General features: G+C 39.5%; 1 protein-coding gene across 1 annotated transcript in view; it reads right to left on the bottom strand.

Moving 5' to 3' along the window:
- Nucleotides 1-4879: 4879 nt before the first annotated feature.
- Nucleotides 4880-22846, bottom strand: part of RNF169 (ring finger protein 169) — a 110418-nt gene continuing 92451 nt past the window's right edge. Inside the window, exons 5-6 of the mRNA XM_006875415.1 lie at nucleotides 7791-7890; nucleotides 4880-6061 (exon numbers count right to left, since the gene is read on the bottom strand). Of these exons, the coding sequence (XP_006875477.1) occupies nucleotides 4880-6061; nucleotides 7791-7890 (1282 nt within the window). The remainder of the gene's footprint in view (nucleotides 6062-7790; nucleotides 7891-22846) is intronic.

The raw sequence follows: 22846 nt of genomic DNA, 5'->3' as shown, positions 1-22846 counted from the left end.
AATGAGAGGGTATCTTAACATTGGCTTTGTCCAACTATTTCTTGATTTAAGACAATTGAAGAAGTACAGCGGGAGCCTGCCCAGAGTTAGCCCACAAGAGGAAGGCTGTGAAGAGTTGTCCCTTTACTTATAAGACATTAGGGAAGCATTTACTCAGAAAGCAGAGTGAGTACAGTGCTTTTCTAGGAAGACAAAAATACTAATACATGGGACAATGTGCATTCCAGTCTTGGCACTTCTTTCCTCTAATCTACCAATCTCTGAACTGGTGATCTGTACTGTGTAACAACTATGTGTGAAGATGCATTTCTGGATCATCCTTGGAGGAAAAGTTATTCAGCTTTCTCATTGTGTTACAAAAATTCATAACCAGCTATGTTTATGCCTAAAGACCGGGTCAAATGGCCACTCTTATAGCTGGGATGTTGAGGAAAAGGCTGGCTGAAAAAGATTTGAGTTCCCTAAGGAGTTCTTGATTCTCAATGAAAAATAAAGGGTCTGGGCTTTAACCCATGATAATTAAATTATTCCAAACAAAATATATAACTTCCCCAAATTCCATATTCATATTCACATTACTCACACTATAGAGACTGTCTCTCCTGAGATTTTCTCCTGAGAGTGTACCACTCAGGAATAATAGGTACATTTTAATTCTAACTTTAAAAAAAAAAGAGGAAGATCTGTTAAAAGACTCCTAAATTATTTGAGTGTCATGAACAAATTGTGTGTTTCTCACCTGTTGAAAAGGGGGAGGGTTATCTTGGATGAATTCTATGACCATTCCAGCTACATAACATACTATGATAATGAACCAGTCTCCCACCTCCTGCTGGCCCTCCATCATCTCAGTGAAAAGCCAGGCAGGATGATTTAAAAAAAAAAAAGGAATCCCATTTTGCTGCCAGCTCTGATGAGAGATCTGGCTGCAAAGGAGGTTAAGAAGTTGCCAAGTTGAGTTGTGGGCCACCTCTGGCCATGTCAGTGATCCACAATCTACTAATTTCCTAGACTTAAGCTAAGAACAGCTTTGGAAGAGATATTGTCCTATGATCATTGGAGGCTCTGGTGGGGCGCTGTAATATAATGTGCTGGACTGCAAGGTCAGTTTGAGCCACAAGGTCTGCGGTTCAAGCTCACTAGCCACTCCTCGGAAACCCTCTATGATTGTATGATTGGAACTGACTCAACGGCACTTAACAACAACATCATTGGAGGAGAAAATTCATTCTCCATTGGTAAAACCACTTAAAAAAAAGAAAGTAGTGTTGTGGTCTAGTTCACAAATACTGAAGTGGTATCTCAAATGTGCAAGGCTTTTTTTCAGGCTGGGTGCTGGACAGTATTATGAATGGGACTATCCGAGGTCACTGCTACGAAAAAAATTGGCCTTTCTGTAAGACCATTAACAAACTCTCCAGCCACATATACAAATACATTCCAGCCGAAGTTCCTCAAGAGCAGGGAAGATCTTTTCCCAGCACAGGGTTGGCACAGGAGTCTGAAGTTCAGGAAACATCTGTCAAATACACAGTGGCAGCTTCCCATTTTAGTCATCAGTTTATAATTAGAGCAATTAATTAAGCAACTTTAATCTCTTAAGGATATTTTTCCTTTCGTGAAAACAAAAAATAGAAAATATTCATCACCGGTGCTTCTTCTAGGCAAAAATTTAAAAAATTAAATTTGTAGAAAAGTAATTATTGAAGTCACTTATGAAAATTTTCCTAGTAAGCCTAAGTCAAGACTTAAACTTTTTTTTTTTAAAGCAACTATTTTTAAAGGGCCAGGGCTGGATGCATAATCTAGACTTGATACCAATCCAGCAGGCCCAGATGACTTCTTGTACTGGATACCATCAATGGATCATGAACATGTGCCCAAAGCGTCTTTCCCACTCTATAGAAAAGGGCTCCTCTTCAGGGTACCACATTTCTGGGTCTTCCCTTCAGAATGACCTCCACCCCGTCACCTCTCAAAACCTCCCCATTAATAAGAAAAAAACAGAAGCAAGCACAGAATGCACATAGCACAAGGGACTGAGTTAGGATGTGGGCAATTTGTATGGTGAGCTGGACTTCAATGGCTTGTGAGTGTTATGTGAAATATTATCTCTCATTCTAGCTCACAAGCTCTCCCCATCATTCTATTTTCCTGGTCTTTCTCACCCTTTTTCACCCAAAAGAGCTCATGCCAACAATTCTATTTATAACCAACTTCACAACCCAAAACAATACAGACACTTTTCAGAAAAGAAAGGGGCTCAGGTTTTGGTTATTAAGTACAGGGAGCATCTTAAAATATAAATAATACCTTAGTGGTTTCTTCCTCCTCCAAAGCCCAGCAGATGAAACATCAGTTCCCTTCCCTCCATAATAACCTAAACTGCTCTGCCGATGTTTGAGGGACCACAGCTCTGCAGGAAGTTTGGAATACAACTACTGTCAATACCATTAAGGCACCACATTAGGTGCAAGGGGAAAAGGCAAGCTGGATCTAGCATTTGGACTATTTGCTTAACAAGAAGTAGCTTTTTATTCTACACCTGAAGCTAAAAGTAGTCGCTAATTCTATGCAATTTCTTAAAACTTGGGGAAATATTTAAAATATATATCTTTTATCTATTAAAAATATCTTTTTCTGAAAACAAAATTCAGTTCCAACTGAAAAACATTTTTCAAATTATTGGAGATATAGAAAAAGGTGGTAAGTGGAAAAATAAGTGTCTTTGTTACTACCAATAGGACTAGCTTTCCAATATGATCTACTAGGATCAAAAACAAAGTCTATGAAATGATAGGAATGGATGCTTTTCCTAAGGGTATTTAGTAAAGTCATCCTCCCTGTCCTTTGCAGACCAGTGCCAGCTCGTCCATCTTGGGCAGTAACATACCCTCCAGCAGTCCCTGGAAGGCATATGTTGCTGGTAGGACCTAGAACTGAAGTGGTATGAATATAAAGAGAATGAAGTTATGTTTTTAAAACATACATTTTGTACGTGTGAGTGTGCAAACATGCACACACAAACACAGAGAGCACAGAATACACACCTTCAGGTGAGTGATGTTCCCCATCAAAGTCGTCACTGAAGCAGTTCCACAGATCTCAGTGATGACCACAATGCTTAAGACATAGCTTAAGTTTCTTTGGGAGCTGTTTAGGAGCTGATGAAGCAGAAAGGCTCTTCATTTGTGACTGTAAACCATCTCTGCCCTCTTAATAACCCACCTTCTTTTCCAGATGTTTCAAACAGCTGGCTAGCTTCAAACTACACTTTCTCTTTCACCCCAAAGGGTTGATGATTTGCTCTGAGAAAAAGGGCAAATCTGAGAAGAATCAAAGAGATCTTTATCTTAGACTCTGCCTTAGAAAAAGGAGGAGATTGAAATAGATGACCATGAAGGCCCCTTTTAATTCTAAAATTGTAAGAGTCTATCTATGTTTCTAGACTTTGATGATAGTTCCAGAAATGTTTTTGGCAATGGCAACATCATTGGGGAAATTAGGCGGTATGCTCCTAGGAATATACAAAGGGAACAATGTACAGTAGAATATATAAACTCTGGTAAATTTGTTAAAATGCCAGTCCCATGACTTTATAGTAACAGTTCATACATGCACAGGGAATGCCAGCCCAACTGAAATTCCCTAAAATCATCCCTTAATCCCTATTCTCATGAGCCCAGTTGGGCAGAAGCACCAAGCACCACCAGGGATGCAAAAGACACATGGTGTCAGCTGCTAAGGAAAATAACCCCCAAAGGTCCATGGGACTGAACTTACCAGCTGCATCCAGCTGGATACCTTGTTTCCATAGAATGGAGTTTCAGCATTGTTCTTTGCCTGACTTCTGGGCAAATTTTGAGGATTTTAGATCAACACTGCAGATAATTCCTTGACCACGTGGAGAGTAATAATGAAGCCTGATTATACTTTGCCTTGTAGGATGGAACACCCAGGAAAACAGGAAGATGTAAACTGTGGGGGTTGGAGACAGCTGTACCATATATATTTAGATTTCCCATCAATCTCAACTGTTTGCATATGGATTTTGCACGATGGTGCTTAATGCCCAGCCAGCTTTTCCTAGACTTCCCTGGCAAGCCCCTGGGTTGCAGTCCATTAGGGCAACTTTTTAGTATGGAAAATCCATGGGATTTGTTGTCAGGAGACCCAGCAGTCAGTCTGGGCTATGCCACTTAGTAGTTGAGAGAACTGGAACATCTGCACTGCAGTTTCTTCATCTAAAAATGGGCATAAAAGCACTTACATGTTAGGTCTCTTGGAAAGACCGAATTAAACAACAACAGTATTAAATCAGTGTTATTTTTTAAACAGGGAATGTGACGCAATTTTTGTAGAAGCATCAGCTCAATTAATTTAGGGAGATATATTTATCTGTGGCCAGAGAAGAGAGGGAACATAACCATCATGTGGGAGCTGCCAAAGAACTACACTGTTCCAAGATGGACTGCATTTTATCTGCACGACTGATTTGAAACAAAGCCCTATTGAAAGAAGCCAGGAGGGCTATCAGTCTGAGAAGGTATCCCCTCTTTCCTTTACCGTTTCTAACTGGCCACTGTGCTCCAAAATGAGGCTTATCCTAAATCTCATTCCAAGTAGATGCTGCCAGATTTGACCCAGAAGCCCTCAGGGTGGGTCACACTGTGGATGAAGAGTGCTTCTGTCCTAGATCACAGAGAGGGAGAGACTATTACAATTCCCTTGGATATTGACAAAGACCTGGAACCTCTCAGAACCATATAAAACAGTGTTTTGCCATCAACAGAACCCCAAAGTGAGAACACATAGCTCTTTAGGATAAATGATTAAGCCCAAAGACCTTGAGAAAACAGGTAACACTGTCCTTTAAGTGCTACTTGGCCCCAGCCATGTTGCTAGACCGTAAAAGATACTGATCCACACTTCCTTTTCGCCGACTCACAGTCCGCCTCTCATTGTCAAACATACGCTGCAACTGCAGAGCCAACTGTCGGTCCTCTTCCTCTTGTTGCAATTTCTGCTCCATTTCTCTCAGTACTGGATCTGATGGGGCCAGACCCACCTCACTACTGGTCTGGCGCAGTTTCTTAAGGGAACCATTTTGTTCCAAGTGCTTAGTCTTACAACGTCTTTTCCGGCCCCGACGTAAGGGTGGAAGCGGCTCCTCACCTAGATTGTCTACCAGTATACCATTAGGCAAGTCGAAATGATTCAATGTCTTCAGCTGTTTCTTTGTTTTCAGGACCCCAGCTGAAACATTGTTTTTGGGTAGCACTGAATTAACTGCTGAGATTTTCATGACCGTACTTATACAGGCTTTGTCTAACTTGGCATCTGGGGTTAAGTCTGATCCCCCAAACTGCTCTCTCTCCAAAGAAGTCCCACTGGCTCCCCCTTTGAGTTCTGAGGAACAAGTTTCCAATGAAATCTCAATGTTCCTTTTACTATCACTGCCCTGTTCAGCTTTTGTTTGGCTAACAGAAGGAAAAAAATCAAGGTCAGTGGGGGTGGGCCCAGTATATTCAGAGGGTACTTGTCTGCTGGACAGTTTTGTATTTACAGTCAGAACTGGTTTGTCCTTACTAGAATGGATAACTTCAGAGACAAGTAAGTCTTCCCCTGTTTCAGGAGGCAAAGAAGTGAGAGTGGCTTTTGTAAGGGTCTTTTTGATCTGCCGCTCTTGAAAGATCTGTTCCCACTTTTTGAGGATCCACGGACTGGCCTCATAAGAAGTTTGCTTCTGCAGGTTTCTGCTGAGGTTACGAGGTGTGGATTTGATGATGAGGGGACTTAACACTCGGCCATCAGGGAGTCTCTTGGGAGGAGTGCATGGGGAGCAAACGATGGGTTTGAAATGGTTTAGTTCTTCAGAAATGCTGTCATTGCTCTCAGGGCTGATCGAGCGCTCTGGCTTATGCAGGGAAACCAAGGATGAAAGGGAGCTGAAGGGCAGGCGCTTTTCGATGGTTAAATCAGGAGCTGAAAGGCAGCGGTTGTTTTGAGTGGACAAGAGGACACCAATTATAGGATTGGATGCTGGGGTCATAGTTGTGACCTGGAAGAGATTTAAAAAAAGTTATATATATATATATGTTGTTGTTGTTGTTAAGTGCCGTCGAGTCAACTCCGACCCACAGCGACCCTGTATAGGGTTTCCAAGGAGCAGCTGGTGGAGCTTAAACCACCGACCTTGCAGTTCAAACAACTTTGCAGTCTGATGCATTAGCCCACAGCGCCACACCAGGACTGTGTATGTATGTATGTATATATACACATACATACATTCATGTGTCACTTAAAGTCCATGATACATTCTGTGAAATAGGGTATGATGTGATTTGGATGTTGTCTGAACACCATATATATTCAGGCAGTCCCCAGATTATAAATGCGTTCCATCCCTAAATCCGTCTTTAAGTCAAGTTTGTGCATTAAACCAGAACTTGTCAGGTACAGTTTGTATATAATGTCAGTTAGTCAAATGTTTATCTTAGTATATAGTATACCTTTCTAAGCATAAGAAAACAGGAAAAAACTACTTCCAGATATAGTAACACATCTTCAAAATAATATAATAATAATACTGTCTTTAAGTATATTGCAAAGTTGCTGTTGTTGTTTAAGTACCATCGATTCGGTTCTGACCCATAGCGACCTGTATAAGGTTCAAACCGACTTTTCAGTCCAGCGCATGAGCCATTGTATGTACTTCAAAATGCTAATATATTAGGCTTTATGGGGGTTGGTGTCCTGCTGTGGCACTATGGGTTAATGTACTGGACTGGAAAGTTGGTTTGAACCACAAGCTCAACAGTTCTAGCTCACCAGGTGCTCCTTGGAAACCCTATACAGGGTCGCTATGAGTTAGAACCGACTTGACGGCACTTAACGACGACAATAATGGGAACTGGAGCCATAGATGTATATGCAGTTAATGTTGCCTGAGCAAACACCATGACTGTATATATATGACTATGTATACATATATACAAAGAGGTTTCAAAAAGTCATGGAAAGATGGAAATAAAAGATTATGGAATCTTCCCATGAACTCTGAATTTCCTTTATGTGTATATATGTATGTATATGTATATTGTTGTTAGCTGCCATTGAGTCGGTACCAACTCGTAGTGACTCTATGCACAACAGAATGAAATACTGCCTGGTCCTCAGCCAACCTCACAATTGTTAAGCCTGAGCCCACTGCTGCCTCCACTGTGCCAATCCTTTTTTTTTTTTTTTTTTTTTTGTGGGGTTTTTATTGTGGATTGAGTGACAGTTTACAGGGTAGATCATCAGTTTCACTGCCAGCAACCCAGAGAACTGTTCAATGAAGTTCCCACTGATTGTTAATTTTTTTTTTTTTTTTTTTTGTGGCAGGGTCTTCCCTCTTTATCTCTGACCCTCCACTTTATTATGTATATATATAATTCCTTTATGATGGTGGAGGAATAGAGAGAAAAGGACAAAAAAGGGATGAAGGATGAAATGACCTTAAAAAATGGAGAAAATCTTTAGTCCAGAAAGCACACCATTTAGCTAAAATTCCTATACTCTTAAAACATAAAATTGAAAATATGTATATAAAAAATATATATCTATAGCTTTTGTACAGGTTCATCTTGTTGCCTTCGTTCCCATCTGTTTGTAGAATCCTCCAATATGATTACTGTGCCCAGAACCCCTCCTGCCTCTTCTCATCTGGAATAGTTTGTTTTGTGGCCATGTGCACAGGTCATTGTGGGACAGGACAAGAGGTCCAAAAGCCCGGGTCTGAGATATACCTTGGCTTTGTTGGGTGGAGCCGCTCTGAGTCTGCTCTTTGTTCTGTCTTGAGCAGTATCATTGCAGCTCGGACTCCTCTCCACCTTGGAGTTTAGATTCCTAAAACAAGAAATAAGAATAGATTGCATCAAAATCTCTGTATATGCTAGTTAAGGAAAAAGGATGACAATCTCTTCTAGAATCCACTCTTGGCATGTTCTAAGCCACCCACCAAGAAAGACAATTCCCTTGGGCAGCTACAATAGAAAATTAAGTTAATTTAGTAACAAAACACATTAAAAGAACAAACCTTGTCAAAAGAGAAAAGAATTCTCCAAACTAGACCCTGTGTAGATGAGTCAAGACCAGTGGCTATTTTGTCCATGCTTAAAGCAATGTAGGAATACTTCACCTCCCTTCACAGGTTGAGTAACATGTTAAATCATCTTTACAGGCAAAACATTTTTCCTTTTATGAGGCCCCAAACTCTCCTTAAGCAATCTAAATCATCCATGAAACAAACATTTAAGTACTTACAAAAGGCATAGCAGTGCACTGATTTTTACGAAGGGAATCAAAATGAAATATAGTTCCTCCCTTAATTCATTACTTTTAAGCTTCCAACAGATTGAGTCCTGATGATTTAAAAGATTTCAAGAACATATGATTTCTGCTTTATGCTTTTCATTATGACTTTATAATAATCCAAACCAAACTCCATGGTACCTGAATTGTAGTATTAATCTCACTGTATTAGAATTATGTGCGGACAACTGTCACTGACCCGTATATAAGACTATAAGTATGGATTCTTGATTAATTTATTATTCACCTTTGTTTCCCACTACCCTAGTACATGGCTGGTTTGCTAATGATAATTCACCTGTGCTATAACTCTTCCTCCCAGTAACTAATAATCAACTTTTATCCCTATACATGTGCCTATTATGTTGCTGTTGTTATAAAATGCCACCAGGTTGGTTCCAACTCGGATGACACTATAGAGTTCTGAGGAGCAGGTGGTGGGTTTGAACCACTGACTTTTGCTTAACAATCCAGTGCTTTTAGATTCTAGATATTTCATATTATGTGAGAAAATACAGTATTTGTCACTCAGCATAATATAGTTTTAAAATTTTTCCTCTTTTTAGGTTTGATTATTGTTGTTAAGTGCCAGTTTCAACTCACAGCGACTCTGTATAGGGTTTCTGAGGAGCAGCTGGTGAGTTTGAACTGCTGACCTTATGGTTTGCAGTCCAGTGCTTTTCCTATAGTGCCATACCAGGAGTCAGGTTCTAAAACCTTTTATTTGCATATTTTAAATATTGTACATTATAATAATTGAAATCATTTCAACAATTTAAACTGCATTTTAGGTCTACAAGACACCTTTGCTTTTGACTCTCTATACATTTATTCACCTTTGCCCTCTCCAGCTCCTTCCTTCACAAACACCAAGGTCTTTTCTGTGCCTGTCAGCCAGGCACCACCTTTGTTGTCAATAGTTCTTGATTTCTTGAAGTCACAGTCAATTAAATTTGACCCAACCTCTGTGCATCTTACAAAGTTAAACTGCTAAAAGAAAGAAACTAGGAAGGTCATGCTTGTGCAATGTACAGTAGATACTAACAGCGGCACCTCATTACAATTTGCCCACCTGCTTCTTCTGTTCTGTCATTTCATTTGAAGGCAGTGGGCTTTTCTTCTTGTGTTTCTGTCTTCTTCAATTTCAAGATTGAATTTCTCAGCCTCAGTCATACCTAGTTTGTCAATCATGGTTTTGAAGGAAGTAAGCCACTTGTGAGAAAGCACAATTTGTGTCCACAGTGGCAAATGCCAAGTTAAGCATACAACTCTTAAGGTTCATCCATGTAATAGAAAGTATTAGAACTTCTCTCTCTTTAAGGCTGAATAATATCCCATTGTATGGATACACCACATTTTGTGTCTTCATTATCTGTTGATGGGCATGTTTGTTATTTCTACATTTTGGTTACTGTGAATAATGCTACAATGAACATTAGTGCACACATATCAATTTGAGTCTCTGTTTTCAAGCCACTAGGGCTTATATTTAGGAGTAAATTGCTGAGTCATATGGTAATTCTATATTGAACATTTTGAGGAACCACCAAAAAACTGCTTTCCACAGTGATCACACCATTTTACATTTTCTCTAACAATGGACAAAAGTCCCAATTTCTCAACATCATTGCCAACACTTGTTATTTTTCTTTTTCTTTGACAATAGCCATTCCGATGGAAGTGAAGTAGTACTTTACTGAGGTTTTCATTTCCATGGTGAGCAGCTGTGCACGTGCAGTCCACTGGCCACTTGTACATCTTCTTTGGTGAAATGTCGATTGAAATCCTTAGTCCATGTTTCAGTTGGGTTGTTACTGAGTTCTAGGAATGCTTTATCTGTTCTGAATATTAAACCCTTATCATATATATCTAGGAACCCTGACGGTGCTATAATATAAGCACTGGATGGATAGCTGATCCGAAGTTCAGAAGTTTAAATCCATCAGCTGGTCCATGGGAGAAAGATGAGGCTTTCTGCTCCCATAAAGATTTGTTGTTGTTGTTGTTGTTAAGTGCTGTTGAGTTCATTCCAACTCACAGTGGCCCTGTATTGGGTTTCTGAGGAGCGGCTGGTGTATTTGAACTACCAATCTAGTGGTCTAGGACTTATCCTACAGTGCAACACCAGGATAACTGGAACCTATTATCTACCAGGCTCTGTGGTGGTAGTGGTGGTTGTGTGCCACCAAATAGGTTCCAACTCAGTGACCAAGGCTGTAAATCTTTATGGAAGCAGAAAGCCTCATCTTTCTTCCTCAGAACTGGTGGAGTCAAACTAATGACCTGACAGTTAGCAGTCTAGCTTGTAATCCACGAGGCTACCAGGTTCCTTAGGTTTTGTGGTGATGGTGCAGTGGTGATGGTGCAGGTAGTGGTGGTGGTGTGCCGTGGAGTCAGTTCTGACTCATAGTGACCCTGTATAGGGTTTCCGAGGCTGTAAATCTTTACAGGAACAGAAAGCCTCATCTTTCTCCCATGGGACTGCTGATAGAAGTTTCAAACTGCTGACCTTGAGGTTAGCAGCCTGACTCGTAACCACAACGCTACCAGAGCTCCTTAGGCTTTGTGATGTTGTTGTTGTTACGTGCCGTCGAGTCGATTCCAACCCATAGCGACCCTGTATAGGATTTCCAAGGAGCATCTGGTGAGCTTGAACCACTGACCTTGCAGTTCAAATGACTTTGCAGTCTGACACATTAGCCCACAACGCCACACCAGGGCTTTGTGATAGCTACTTTAAATATACTGTGTCTCATCGAATCTATACAGAAATCCTATGAGATAGGTATTATCAGTCCTACTTTACATAAAGAGAAGTGAGGTAAGTAACCTTTTCCAGAACACAGCAGAAGCCAAGATGTAAACCTTTATATCTATGATTCTAAGGCCTGTATTCTTTTTCACCACAACATACTGATCTAACATTTTTTCCTTTGTCATAAAGCAGACCCAACACCTCTTGGGAAGCTGCTTCTATCCAAACACACCATGAAGTCATAATCAGGAGATAATAGTATTGTCTGAAAAGCAACTGGCTTAAAATTTCCACTGTCAAGAGACCAGATGGTTTCTGGGATATCTTGCTAGTCTAAAAATACCCACAAACCACAATAAATCTGACTTACAAAGTAGTGGCAACCAGTATAAATATGCAGCTGGAGAGCTAGATTTAATGCTTATAGAACATTGTGTGAAGGGTTTCAGATAGTAATGTTGGTGGTAGCTGTGTGCTATCTAGTTGGTTCTGTATCATAGCGACCCTGTGTAGTGTTTCCGAGGCTATAAATCTTTAAGGAAGCAGAAAACCTCACGTTTCTGCTACGGAGTGGCAAAGCAGTAGTTTCGAACTGCCGACCTTGTGATTAGAAGCCCACTGGTAACACTAAGCTCCTTTTCATATGGTAATATATGATGAAAAACATTAGCTAGTTCATGTTCTTGAATGCTCATTCATCATTCTCTCTCACATTACAATCCCATTAGGAAACTAAAGGAGTCCTGGTGTGGTGCTCTGGGTTAATGAGCTGTACTGCAAACTCGGTTTGAGCTGCAAGGTCAGCAGTTCAAGTTCACCAGTTGCTCCTTGGAAACCTTATACAGGACTGCTATGGGCTGGAACCAACTCTATGGCACTTAACAATAGCAGCAACAGAAACTAAAAGCTGGAGAGAATCTACCTCCTATCCCAACCCTTCCCTCCCCTTTCCACCCCATTCATACTAAGGCCTGGGAAGTAGGTGCTATGCACCAAGAAACTGGGGAGATTTTGCTGCAACCCTTCCTTTGTATATTTATGTATGTTGTGTCTTTTTTTAAAGAATACAATTCAGTGGCTTATAGTATATTCACTGAGTTGTGTAACCATCTCTACAGTTTTCAAACTTTTATCACCTTAGAAACACTGAACCCTTTAGCTATCACCTCTCACCCTCCACTTCCACCCCCACCCTAGCCCTTAACAATTACTGATATTACTTTTATTTCCAAAATGTTTACATTACCCCAAACAGAAATTCAGCATCTCTTCAGCAATAATTCTCCTCAAAGCCCCTAATAACACGAATCAACTTTGGTTTCTATGCATGTCTATTTTAGATATTTCATAAAAGAGGGATCATATATTTCCCTTTCATCTGCCTTTTTTTTTCCCTCAGCATAATGTTTTCAAGGTTATTTCATTTGTAGCACGTATGAGGATTTCATTTCTCCTTACGGCTGAGTAATATTCCATAGTACGTATAGGCCACATTTTGTTTATGTTTTGCTTATCCATTCATCTGTTGATGGACACTTGGATTGTTTCCCCCTTTTGTGAATAGTGCTGTATAAACAGTGGTGTACATTTATTTGTTTGAGTCCCTACATGAGTATTCTTTTGCAGATGGACAAGAATACTGTTTCTATAGGTCTATTCCAAAGGGCCAAACATAATACAAAGGGATTTGATATTCCTCAAATACCAACCTCGAGCCACCCTCCCTGTATTTTCTGGAACAAGGCAGGGCATAAATTATTAACAAACAGAAAAAAAAGACTGCTTACTGTTGCAAAGGTAGATTGTTTCATAAGATCCAAGTACAGGGTCTTTTGTCACATGTTCTGACAATGGTATGATGGAAAGCACACAGGTTTCAAGTAGGAGAGAATGGTTTCCAATTTCATCTCTATTACTCTATTGGTTGAAAGATTCTTGGGTGAGCTACTTAATCTCTTTGACCGCAGTTTTCTCAGTTGTAAAATGGAAATAATATTCAAATCTTACAGAATTCATGTAAGGACTGAATGAAATGTCTGTGAAGCACTCAGTATGTATTAAGTTCCAGTGAGTACTAGGAAAAGGCTTGTTCCCAATACTAACCTTTATGATCGCCTCAGACATTTCTGAAAATTACCAGGGAATTTCCACTTCTAAAAAATGGCAGAGATTCTACTGACAAATCTAAAAGCTATCACTCTTCTTAAGTTCCACATCACTTCTCTTTAAGCTATCTTCTTTTTTCCAACCACATCTCATTACTTTTAAAAGGATGTGTCCTCTTAATAACCAGGCTCATAATCAAATGAAGCCCTGGTGTGGTACTATAGGATAAGCACTTGACCACAAGGTTGGTTTGAACGGAAAGCTGGTGGTTCAAATCTACCAGCTGCTCCTCAGAATCCCTATACAGGAGTCACTATGAGTTGGAACTGATTTAACGATAATAACCAATTATCTGTCAAGTCCTTTATCTCCCCTTTCATTCACACTCCATACCCCTCAGCTCCCACCCTACCTACACACACAGAGGACTGCCCAGGCCATCATCAAGCCTTGAAGTTTTTGTTTTGTTTTTAACTCATTGCTTTATCTGTCTCTTACTGTCCCCTCCCTATGGTCACTGTTTTACTATTCACCAGGCACAACCTGCTATATCTAGCCTTTAATTTTTAAGGAACTTCGTATCTGGCCCCTTTTTTTGCATGCCCGGGCCTCATTTCCTCAACCTTTCAAAGTCTGCTCTAGTCACTGGATTTTAGAGATGAAAGATTTTTAAGAAATCATCTTATCACGTAAAACCCTCTGCACAGTAAGTAGGCAGGGTATAAAAAGCTGCATTTGGCATAGATGAGACATACCGAAGGAGGTGTTGCTGTGGTTTACGTGTTGGGCTGCTAACCAAAGTCAACGGTTCAAACCCACCTGGTATTCCATGGGAGAAACATGAGGCTGTCTGTTCCCATAAAGATTTACACTCTTGGAAACTCTGTATCGGGTCACCATGAGTCGGAATTAACTTGATGGAAACTGATTTTACTAAAGGCCTCTTGCTACTTCCTCCCCACATCTCTGGCTTTGGCTTCTTTAATCAATGATATAGCTAGTTCTCCAATGTTGCATCATTTATGCATCTGTCTGGTTTCTGCTACCTGAAAGTTGTATTTTCTCTTGTTCATTTTAAAGAAGCAGAACTAAGCGTCCATATTTTAATTTACTCCAACATGCATTCTTTGTAATAAGTACAACCACTTCAGATCACTTCTGCTGTGCCCCACTCTGAACCACAGACTCAGGCTTAAACCATTTAGACATTAGAAATCAAAATACTATAGTTATAGCTGAATTTCTACACAGTGGAACAGAGATGTTTCTTTTATTGTTGTTGTTAAGTGTCATTAAGTCAGTTCAGACTCATAGCTACTCTATATAGGGTTCCTGAGGAGCAGTTGGTGGGTTTGAAAAGTCAACCTTGTAGTTCACAGTTTAGTGTTGACCCTACAGTGCCACACCAGTAGTCCATAAAAAAAATCATCCTAAGCTGTTGCTAATGGATTAGAAGATACAGGTAACTTCATAGTATTAAGTTTTATTAATGTGATCACTGTTGCTATTGTTAGGTACCATTGAGTTGGCACCGATTCATAGGTACTCTAGGCACAAAAGAACGAAACATTGCCCGGTCCTGGGCCAACCTCATAACTGTTGCCAAGCTTGAGCCCACTGATGCTGCCACTTTGCCAATCTATCTCGCTGGAGGTCTTCCTCTCCTTCTCTGACCCTCCACTTTACCAAACGTGATATCCTTCTCCAGTGACTGGTTCCTCTTGACAATATGTCCGATGTATGAGAGGCGAAGTTTGGCCATCCTGGCCTCCAAGGAGCACTCTGGCTGCACTTCTTCCAACACAGATCTGTTGGTTCTTCTGGTAGTGCATGGCACTTTCACTATTCTCCTCCAACACCATAACTCAAATGCATCAATTCTTCTATGGTCTTCCTTATTCACTGTCCAATTTTTGCATGCATATGAGGTTATTGAAAATACCATGGCTTGGGTCAGCTGTACCGTAGTCCTCAAGCTGATACTTTTGCTCTTCAACACTTTTAAAAGGTCTTATGCAGCAGATTTGCCTAATGCAATACGTCATTTGATTTCTTGATTGCTGTTTCCATGAGTGTTGATGGTTAATTCAAGAAGAATGAAGTCCTTTACAACTTCAATCTGGTCACTAGATCCGCTTATATCCCATATTAAATGTATAGAATTTAAGCTTAAAATCAGTCGCCAATTAATTTGTTCCTTCCTAGCTCCTTGAGATTGCCCAGAGACCCTGTGCTTAAAGTTTGAGAATCCATTCTGACAAAGCCCACCCACAGGGCACAGGACTTACTTCAGGCATTTCACAAATATTTATTGAGTCCTTACTCTGGGCCAGATGCTGCCCCAAGTACTGTGACTATAATGGTGAATAAAATAGTGTCCCTGCCTTCAAGGAGTTTATGGGAAAGATGGGCAGAAGCAACAGAGGGATCTATAAAATATAGGGGACAATGGCTGTGGCAGAAATAGCAGTGAACTAAAGAGCTAAGAAACCTAAGCTATAGCTAGTTTCCTACAATTCTAGCAGTCCATTGAGTTTTACCTCCCCATCCATAAAACAAAAGGGCTGAATAGGATGCAATTTTAAGTTCTTTTCAAATTTCTAAGAGTCCATGGTGTGAAAGAAGAAAGCAACAACACAGCAGCAGTCGTAGCAGTATCCACTGAAGACGTGTCCTGCAGCAGACGTCTGGGAAGGCACCATTTACTGAAGATAAATGGCAGTGGTATTACTTATTGTTAAGTGCTGTTGAGTCCATTCCGACTCACAGTGACCCTGGATAGGGTTTCTGAGGCTGCGGGGTTTGAACTGCTGACTGAATAGTTCAATTAGACTTTATCCTGCAGCACCACACCAGAACTCTATAACTGCTATTATTACTACATCACTTTAAAAAAAAAAAAGGGGGGGGGGGGGGGGGGGAGGATCTGTGTGTGAGATTTCCTTCTTTGAGTAAACACAATTTCCAAGAAAAATTTGAAGTGACTTAAAGTAAAAATAGAGGAGTTCTGGTAGTGTAGTGGTTACGAATCAGGCTGCTAATTTCAAGGTCAGCAGTTCAAAACTATCAGCTGTTCTGTGGGAGAAAGATGAGGCTTTCTGCTCCTGGGAATCCTATGCAGGGTCACTATGGGTTGGAATCCACTCAATGGCACTTAACAACAACAACAACAAAGTAAAAATATGTAAAGACTGAGCCTTAAAAACTAAACTAAATAACACGTGAGAAGTGAACAGTAAAAATTTTTATTTTTTAAATTATAATGTTGGAAAGTCATGTTGAGTGAATTTAAAACTCTATCCTAAACTCCTTGATTGCCAAAGCAAGAGAAAAATCGCAAGTGGACACATAGTTCTTAGTATGGAAGAAGAGAAGGCAGAAAGAGAGTGAGAGAAAAGGCAGTTTTATTAGGTTTGAGCTTCAAGAAAAAATTTTCAGCAGGTTTTTTGCTTGGTTCTGGGTGACTCATGGTTGTGGATGGAGGGCAGAATGAAGAGTAAGGAGAAAGGAAGGAAGAAAAGAAAGAATGAAAAACGTTTTTTCTGGCACAGAAATATATTACAATAATATATCCAACTTAATTTTCAGGGGTCGTGGTGTGGCATCATAGGAGAAGCACTGGACTGCTAACTGAAATATCAGCAGTTCAAACCCATGAGCTGCTTATCAGAAAACCTAGGAAGGGATGCTACAAGTTGAAACTGACTGGAAGGCACTTAATAACAACTTTTGTTTCAAGTTAATAAATATTTTGTGACTACCTTATAATTATTACTCTATCTGCCTATTTATAAGTTTCATTTTCAAAGTGCTGAACTTTACTAATATGGCTGCAAAGCTCTCCTTACTTTCAAGTTTCCAAATGGAAATTAGCTAAACCACTGGCCAGACTCAGTCAGAATCTACTGATCTTATCAGTTATGCCTATTAACACTTACCTTTATGCTTTGGCTTTAAAAAAGAATGTTTATAAAATAAATGAGTAAAACAAATGGAAAGTTCAGTTGACTGAAAAACAGATGCAAAAACTTTAAAATTACATTAAAAAATGGATTTAAAAATTTAAAAACTACAGAAAATGTTAATTCTTTCAATATGCCCATATATCATTATCTCATTGTCAGCACAAACAATTTCATATTGTTTTCTAAAGTAATTTGGAATTGAAATGTACTATTTTCTTATCTAAGGAAAAGGCATGCAGAGTGAATAAGACATGCAAACCACAGTATTACCATAATAGGTTTTCCACTCTAAAGTTTCCATGACATAAGCAAACTATTTCCTAAAAATGTAATCCTACCAACTAAATCCAATTACCTGTTGTAATAACTGTACTAATAACTGAACTCAACCCATAGCCATGACTATTTGGAAAAAATTAAACCTGAAGTTCAGAAATGTGCACTCATAAACATTTCTTAACTCTGAAATGAGTATTTTCCTATAAATTAGTCCTACTATGGTTCACCGATACAGACTACGGGCATGGGTGGGACATGAAACAGAAAAAGAAGCTGTATTGCATATGCTCCAGAGCCACGCACAACAAAAGCACATGATTTTGTGCAGGTTTGCATTTTGTCCTTTACAGAAGAATTTTCTAAGTTTCCTGGAAGGCATTTCTAAGAAGTGGCATATTGACCTGCTATTCCACTCATCTATCAGAAAATTATACTATGGTGGCTTGCGTGTTACTGTGATGCTAAAAGCTATGCCACTAGTATTTCAAAAAGCAGCAGGGTAACCCATGGTAGGTAGGTTTCAGCAGAACTTTCAGACTAAGAACTGTATAGACAGTCCACTTCTATGGGATTAGTCCCTGAAAACCTAATGAATACAGCAAAATACTGTCTGAAATAGTGCCAAAAGATGAGCCCCTCAGGTTGGAAGGCACTGAAAATACCACTGGGGAGGTGCTGCCTTCTCAAAATAAAGGTAACCTTAATGATGTGGATGGAGCAGTTTTTGGAACTTTCATTGCTGATAAGGCATGACTCAAAAATAAGAACAACAGTTGTATACATCCATTAATAATCAGAATGTGGAATGTATGAAGTATTCTAGGAATATTGGAAGTCATCAAAAATGAAATGGACCACATAAAGAGTAATATATCCTAAGAATTAGTGAGCTGAAATGGAGAGGCATCAGCCATTTTGAATCAAACAATTATATTTTTCACTATGCCAGGAATGACAAATTAAAGAGGAATAGTGGATGCCACATTTAACATCAAAAAGAACGTTCTGAAATCTTTCTTGAAATGCAATGCTGTCTGTGATAGGTGGCGCTGTAGGATAAGCACTGGATTGCTAACCACAAGATCAATGGTTCAAAACCACCAGGTGCTCCTTTGAAACCCTACACCTTGCACTGATAATTACTGGTGATTGGAATAGGAAAGCTGGAAACAAAGGAAGGATCAGCATTCGGAAAATAATGGCCTTAGTGATAGAAGCAAAGCTAGAGATCGCATCATAGAATTTTGTAAGACCAACCACTTCTTCACTGCTAATACTTTTTTAAAGCACTTAAACAGTGATTATACACTTGGACTTCAACAACTGGAATACACAGGAACTACACACTACATCTGTGGGAAGAGTCAATGGAGACATTCAATATTATCAGCCAAAACTAGGCCAGGGGCCAACTGTGGAATGCACCATCAACTGCTCATGTGCAAATTCAAGCTGAAGAAAATTGAAGCAAGTCCATGAAAGCCAAAATAAGACCTTGAGTACATCCCACATGAATCTAGAGACTATCTCAAGAAAAGATTTGACGATAATGAATGCTAATGACTAAAGATCAGAGGAGTTGTGTGATAACATCATGGACATTATACACGGGGGAAAAAAAGAACATTATACATGAAGAAAGCAAAGGTAATTAAAAAGAAAGAAAAAGACACCAAAATGGATGTCAGAAGATGCCCTGAAACTTGCTCTTGAGTGTAGATTAGCTAAAGCAACTGAAAGAAATAAGGAAGTAAAAGAGCTGAACAGAGAATTCCAAAGGGCAGCTCAGAAGACAAAGTAAAGTATTATAATGATATACATGAAGACCTGGAGTTAGAAAACCAAAAGAGAAGATGACACTCAGCATTTCTCAAACTGAAAAACTGAAGTAAAAAAATTCAAGCCTCAAGTTGAAATACTGAAGGATCCTATGAACAAACTACTGAGTGATGCCGGATGCATCAAAAGCAGATGGAAGGGATACAAAAAGTCACTGTACCAAAAAGAACTGGTCAGTGTCCAACCATTTCAAGAGGTAGCATATGAGAAAGCACCAATGGTGATGAAGAAAGAAGTCCAAGTTACACTGAAAACATTGGCAAAACAGGACTTGATGGACTACAAATACACTGAAATGTTTCAACAAACTGATGCAGTGCTGGAGGCCTGCTCTCAACTATTCCAAGAAATCTGGAAGACAGCTACCTGGCCAATCAACTGGAAGAGAAACATATTTGAACCCATTCCAAAGAAAGCTGATCCAATGGAATGAAGAAATCCAGATTAACATGGCGTGTAAGTAAAGTTCTGCTGAAGATAACGCAGAACTGGTTGCAGTAGTTATCAACGGAAAGCTACCAGAAATTCAAGCCAGATTCAGAAGAGGATATGAAACAAGGGCTATTAATTGCTGACATTAGATGGATCCTGGATGAAGGCAGAGAATACCAGAAAGATGTTTACTTGTGCTTTACTGACTTTGCAAAGGCATTCGACTGTGTAACAACATACCATAACTATGGATAACGCTACAAAGAATGGGAATTCCAGAACACTGAATGATGCTTAAAGGGTACCTGTACTTAGAGGCCAAAGAGGTAGTCACTCAAACAAAGGCATACTGAATGGTTAAAAATTAGTTAAGGCGTGTGTTTTACACCATACTTATTCAATCTGTAAACTGAGCAGATAACCTATGAAGCTGGATTACATAAAGACACAGCATCAGGATTGGAAGAAGCCATTAACAACCTTTGATATGCAGATGAAACCAACTTTGCTTGCTGAAAGTGAAATACTTAGCTCAATGTAAAGAAAACATAAATCCTCATAATTGGACCAATAAACAGCATCAAGATAAACAAACAAAAAAAGATGGAAGAAAAAAGACTTCATTTTGCTTGGATCCTCAATCAACACTCATAGAAGCAGCAGTCAAGAAATTAGAGGACAATTAAGGTACTAGGCAAATCTGATGCGAAAAACCTCCTCATGGTGGTAGCAAAGAATATTTAAAGTACATGGACTAACATAAAAACAAACAAATCTGTCTTGGAAATACAGCCAGAATGGTCCTTAGAAGTGAGGATAGTGAGACTTTGTCTCTCGTTCTCAGGACATGTTTTCAGGAGGGATGAGTCCTTGGTTTAAAAAAAAAAAAGGGATCAATGCTTAGTAAAGTGGAGGGTCACCAAAAAAGTGGAAGATCCCCCAATGAGACGGATTGACACACTGATAGTAACAATGGGCTCAAACATAACAACAATTGTGAAGATGGTGCAGGCCTGGGCAGTGTTTCGTTTTGTTGTACATAGGGTCACTATGAGTTGGAACCAACTCAATGGCACACAACAACAACCAAAATATTGAACGATACAGGAAGCATCAAAAGAAAAGCACAGTTATTGCAGCAAAAAGAACTGGTCAATGTTCAACCATTTCAGGTGGTAGCATATCATCAAGAAACAATGATATGGAAGGAAGAAGTCTTAATTGCACTGAAAGCATGAATGAAAACAAGCCTCCAAGAATTGAGGGAACACCAAATGAAATGTTTCAACAACCTGATGCAACACTGGAAGCACTCACTAGGATTTGGAAGACAGCTATCAGGAAATCCATATTTATGCCCATTCCAAAAGAAGACAACCCTATAGAATGCAGAAATTATCAAACAATATCATTAACACCACATGTAAGTAAAAATTTGCTACAGATAATTAAAAAACAGTTGCAGCAGTAGATCAGCAAGACGCTGCCAGAAATTCAAGCCAGATTCAGAAGAGGACACAGAACAAGGCATATCAATCAGTGCTGACATCAGAACACAAGAAAGATGTTTACTTGTCCTTTATTGACTTTGGAAAGATATTCGATCATAACAAATTCTAAATAACATTACCAAGAATGGGAATTTCAAAACACTTAATTGTGCTAATGAGGAACCTGAACATAGACAAGAGGCAGTTGTTTGAAAAGAACAAAGGAGATACTGTGTGGTTCAAAATCAAGAAAGGTGTGTGTCAGCTACAGTCAAAACAGCATGGTACTGGTACAATATATCAAACATATATCAATGGAATAGAACCGAGAATCCAGAAATCACCCATCCACATACAGCCTACTGATTTTCAACAAATGGGGAGGAGAAAGTCACTTCAACTAATGGTGCTGGCAGAACTGAAAAGCGATATGCAAAAGACTGAAACAAGACTTTTACCTCACGCCTTATAAAAAAATCAACTCAGCATGGAATAGACCTAAATGTGAATCCCTGAATTATAAAGGCCATCAATGAAAACATTGGGACAAATTTGAGGGCTCTAATACAGGGCACACACAGACTACCGAACATTGTGAAAATTAAACAAACAAAAGTAGACAAAATAGATGACTGGGACATACTAAAAATTAAAAAAGTTATATGCATCAAAAGACTTCACCAAAAGAGTAAAAAGGGAGTCCACAGAATGGGAAAAAATCTTTTGCAACGACACATCAGACAAGGGACTAATTTTTAAAATATACAGGAAACTACAACACCTCTATAAAGAGACAAATAACCCAATTAAAAAATGGGCACAGGACATGAACAGACACTTTACCAAGGAGGAGATTCAGGCAGCCAACAAACATATGAAGAAATGTTCACAATCACTACCCATTTGTTGTTGCTGTTATGTGTCATAGAGTCAGCACCAACTCATAGTGACCTTATGCACAGCAGAACGAAACACTACCTGATCCTGGGCCAACCTCACTACTGTTGACACACTTGAGTCCATCGATGCTGCCACCTGGCCAATCCATCTCGTTAAGGGTCTTCCTCTTTTTCTCTGACCCTCCACCTTACCAAACATGATATCCTTTTCCAGCAACTGGTCCCTACTGATAATATGTCCAAAGTATGAGAGATGAAGTTTGGCCATCTTGGCCTCTCAGGAGCACTCTGGCTGCACTTCTTCCAAAAACGAATCTACTGGTTCTTTTTGCAGCCCATGGCACTTTCAATATTCTCCTCCAATACCATCACTCAAAAGCATCAATTCTTCTACAGTCTTCCTTATTCACTGTCCAGTTTTCGCAAGCATATGAGGTTACTGAAAATACCATGGCTTGGGTCAGGCGCACCTTAGTCCTCAAGCTGACATCTTTGCTCTTCAAGACTTTTAAAAGGTCTTGTGAAGCATATTTGCCTAATGCAATACATCGTTTGATTTCTTGACTGCTGCTTCCTTGAGTGTTGATAGTTGATCCAAGAAGAATGAAGTGCTTGACAATGTCAATCTTTTCTCCAGTGGTAAGAATGTTGTTTATTGGTCCAGTGGTGAGGATTTTTGTTTTCTTTACATTGAGATGTAATCCATACTGAAGGCTGTGCTCTTTG

This window comes from Chrysochloris asiatica, unplaced genomic scaffold (genome assembly GCF_000296735.1).
Source record: "Chrysochloris asiatica unplaced genomic scaffold, ChrAsi1.0 scaffold00326, whole genome shotgun sequence".
Lineage (NCBI taxonomy): Eukaryota > Metazoa > Chordata > Mammalia > Afrosoricida > Chrysochloridae > Chrysochloris > Chrysochloris asiatica.
The sequence above is the reverse complement of the archived record's forward strand: the minus strand, read 5'-3'. Positions and strand labels throughout refer to the sequence as shown.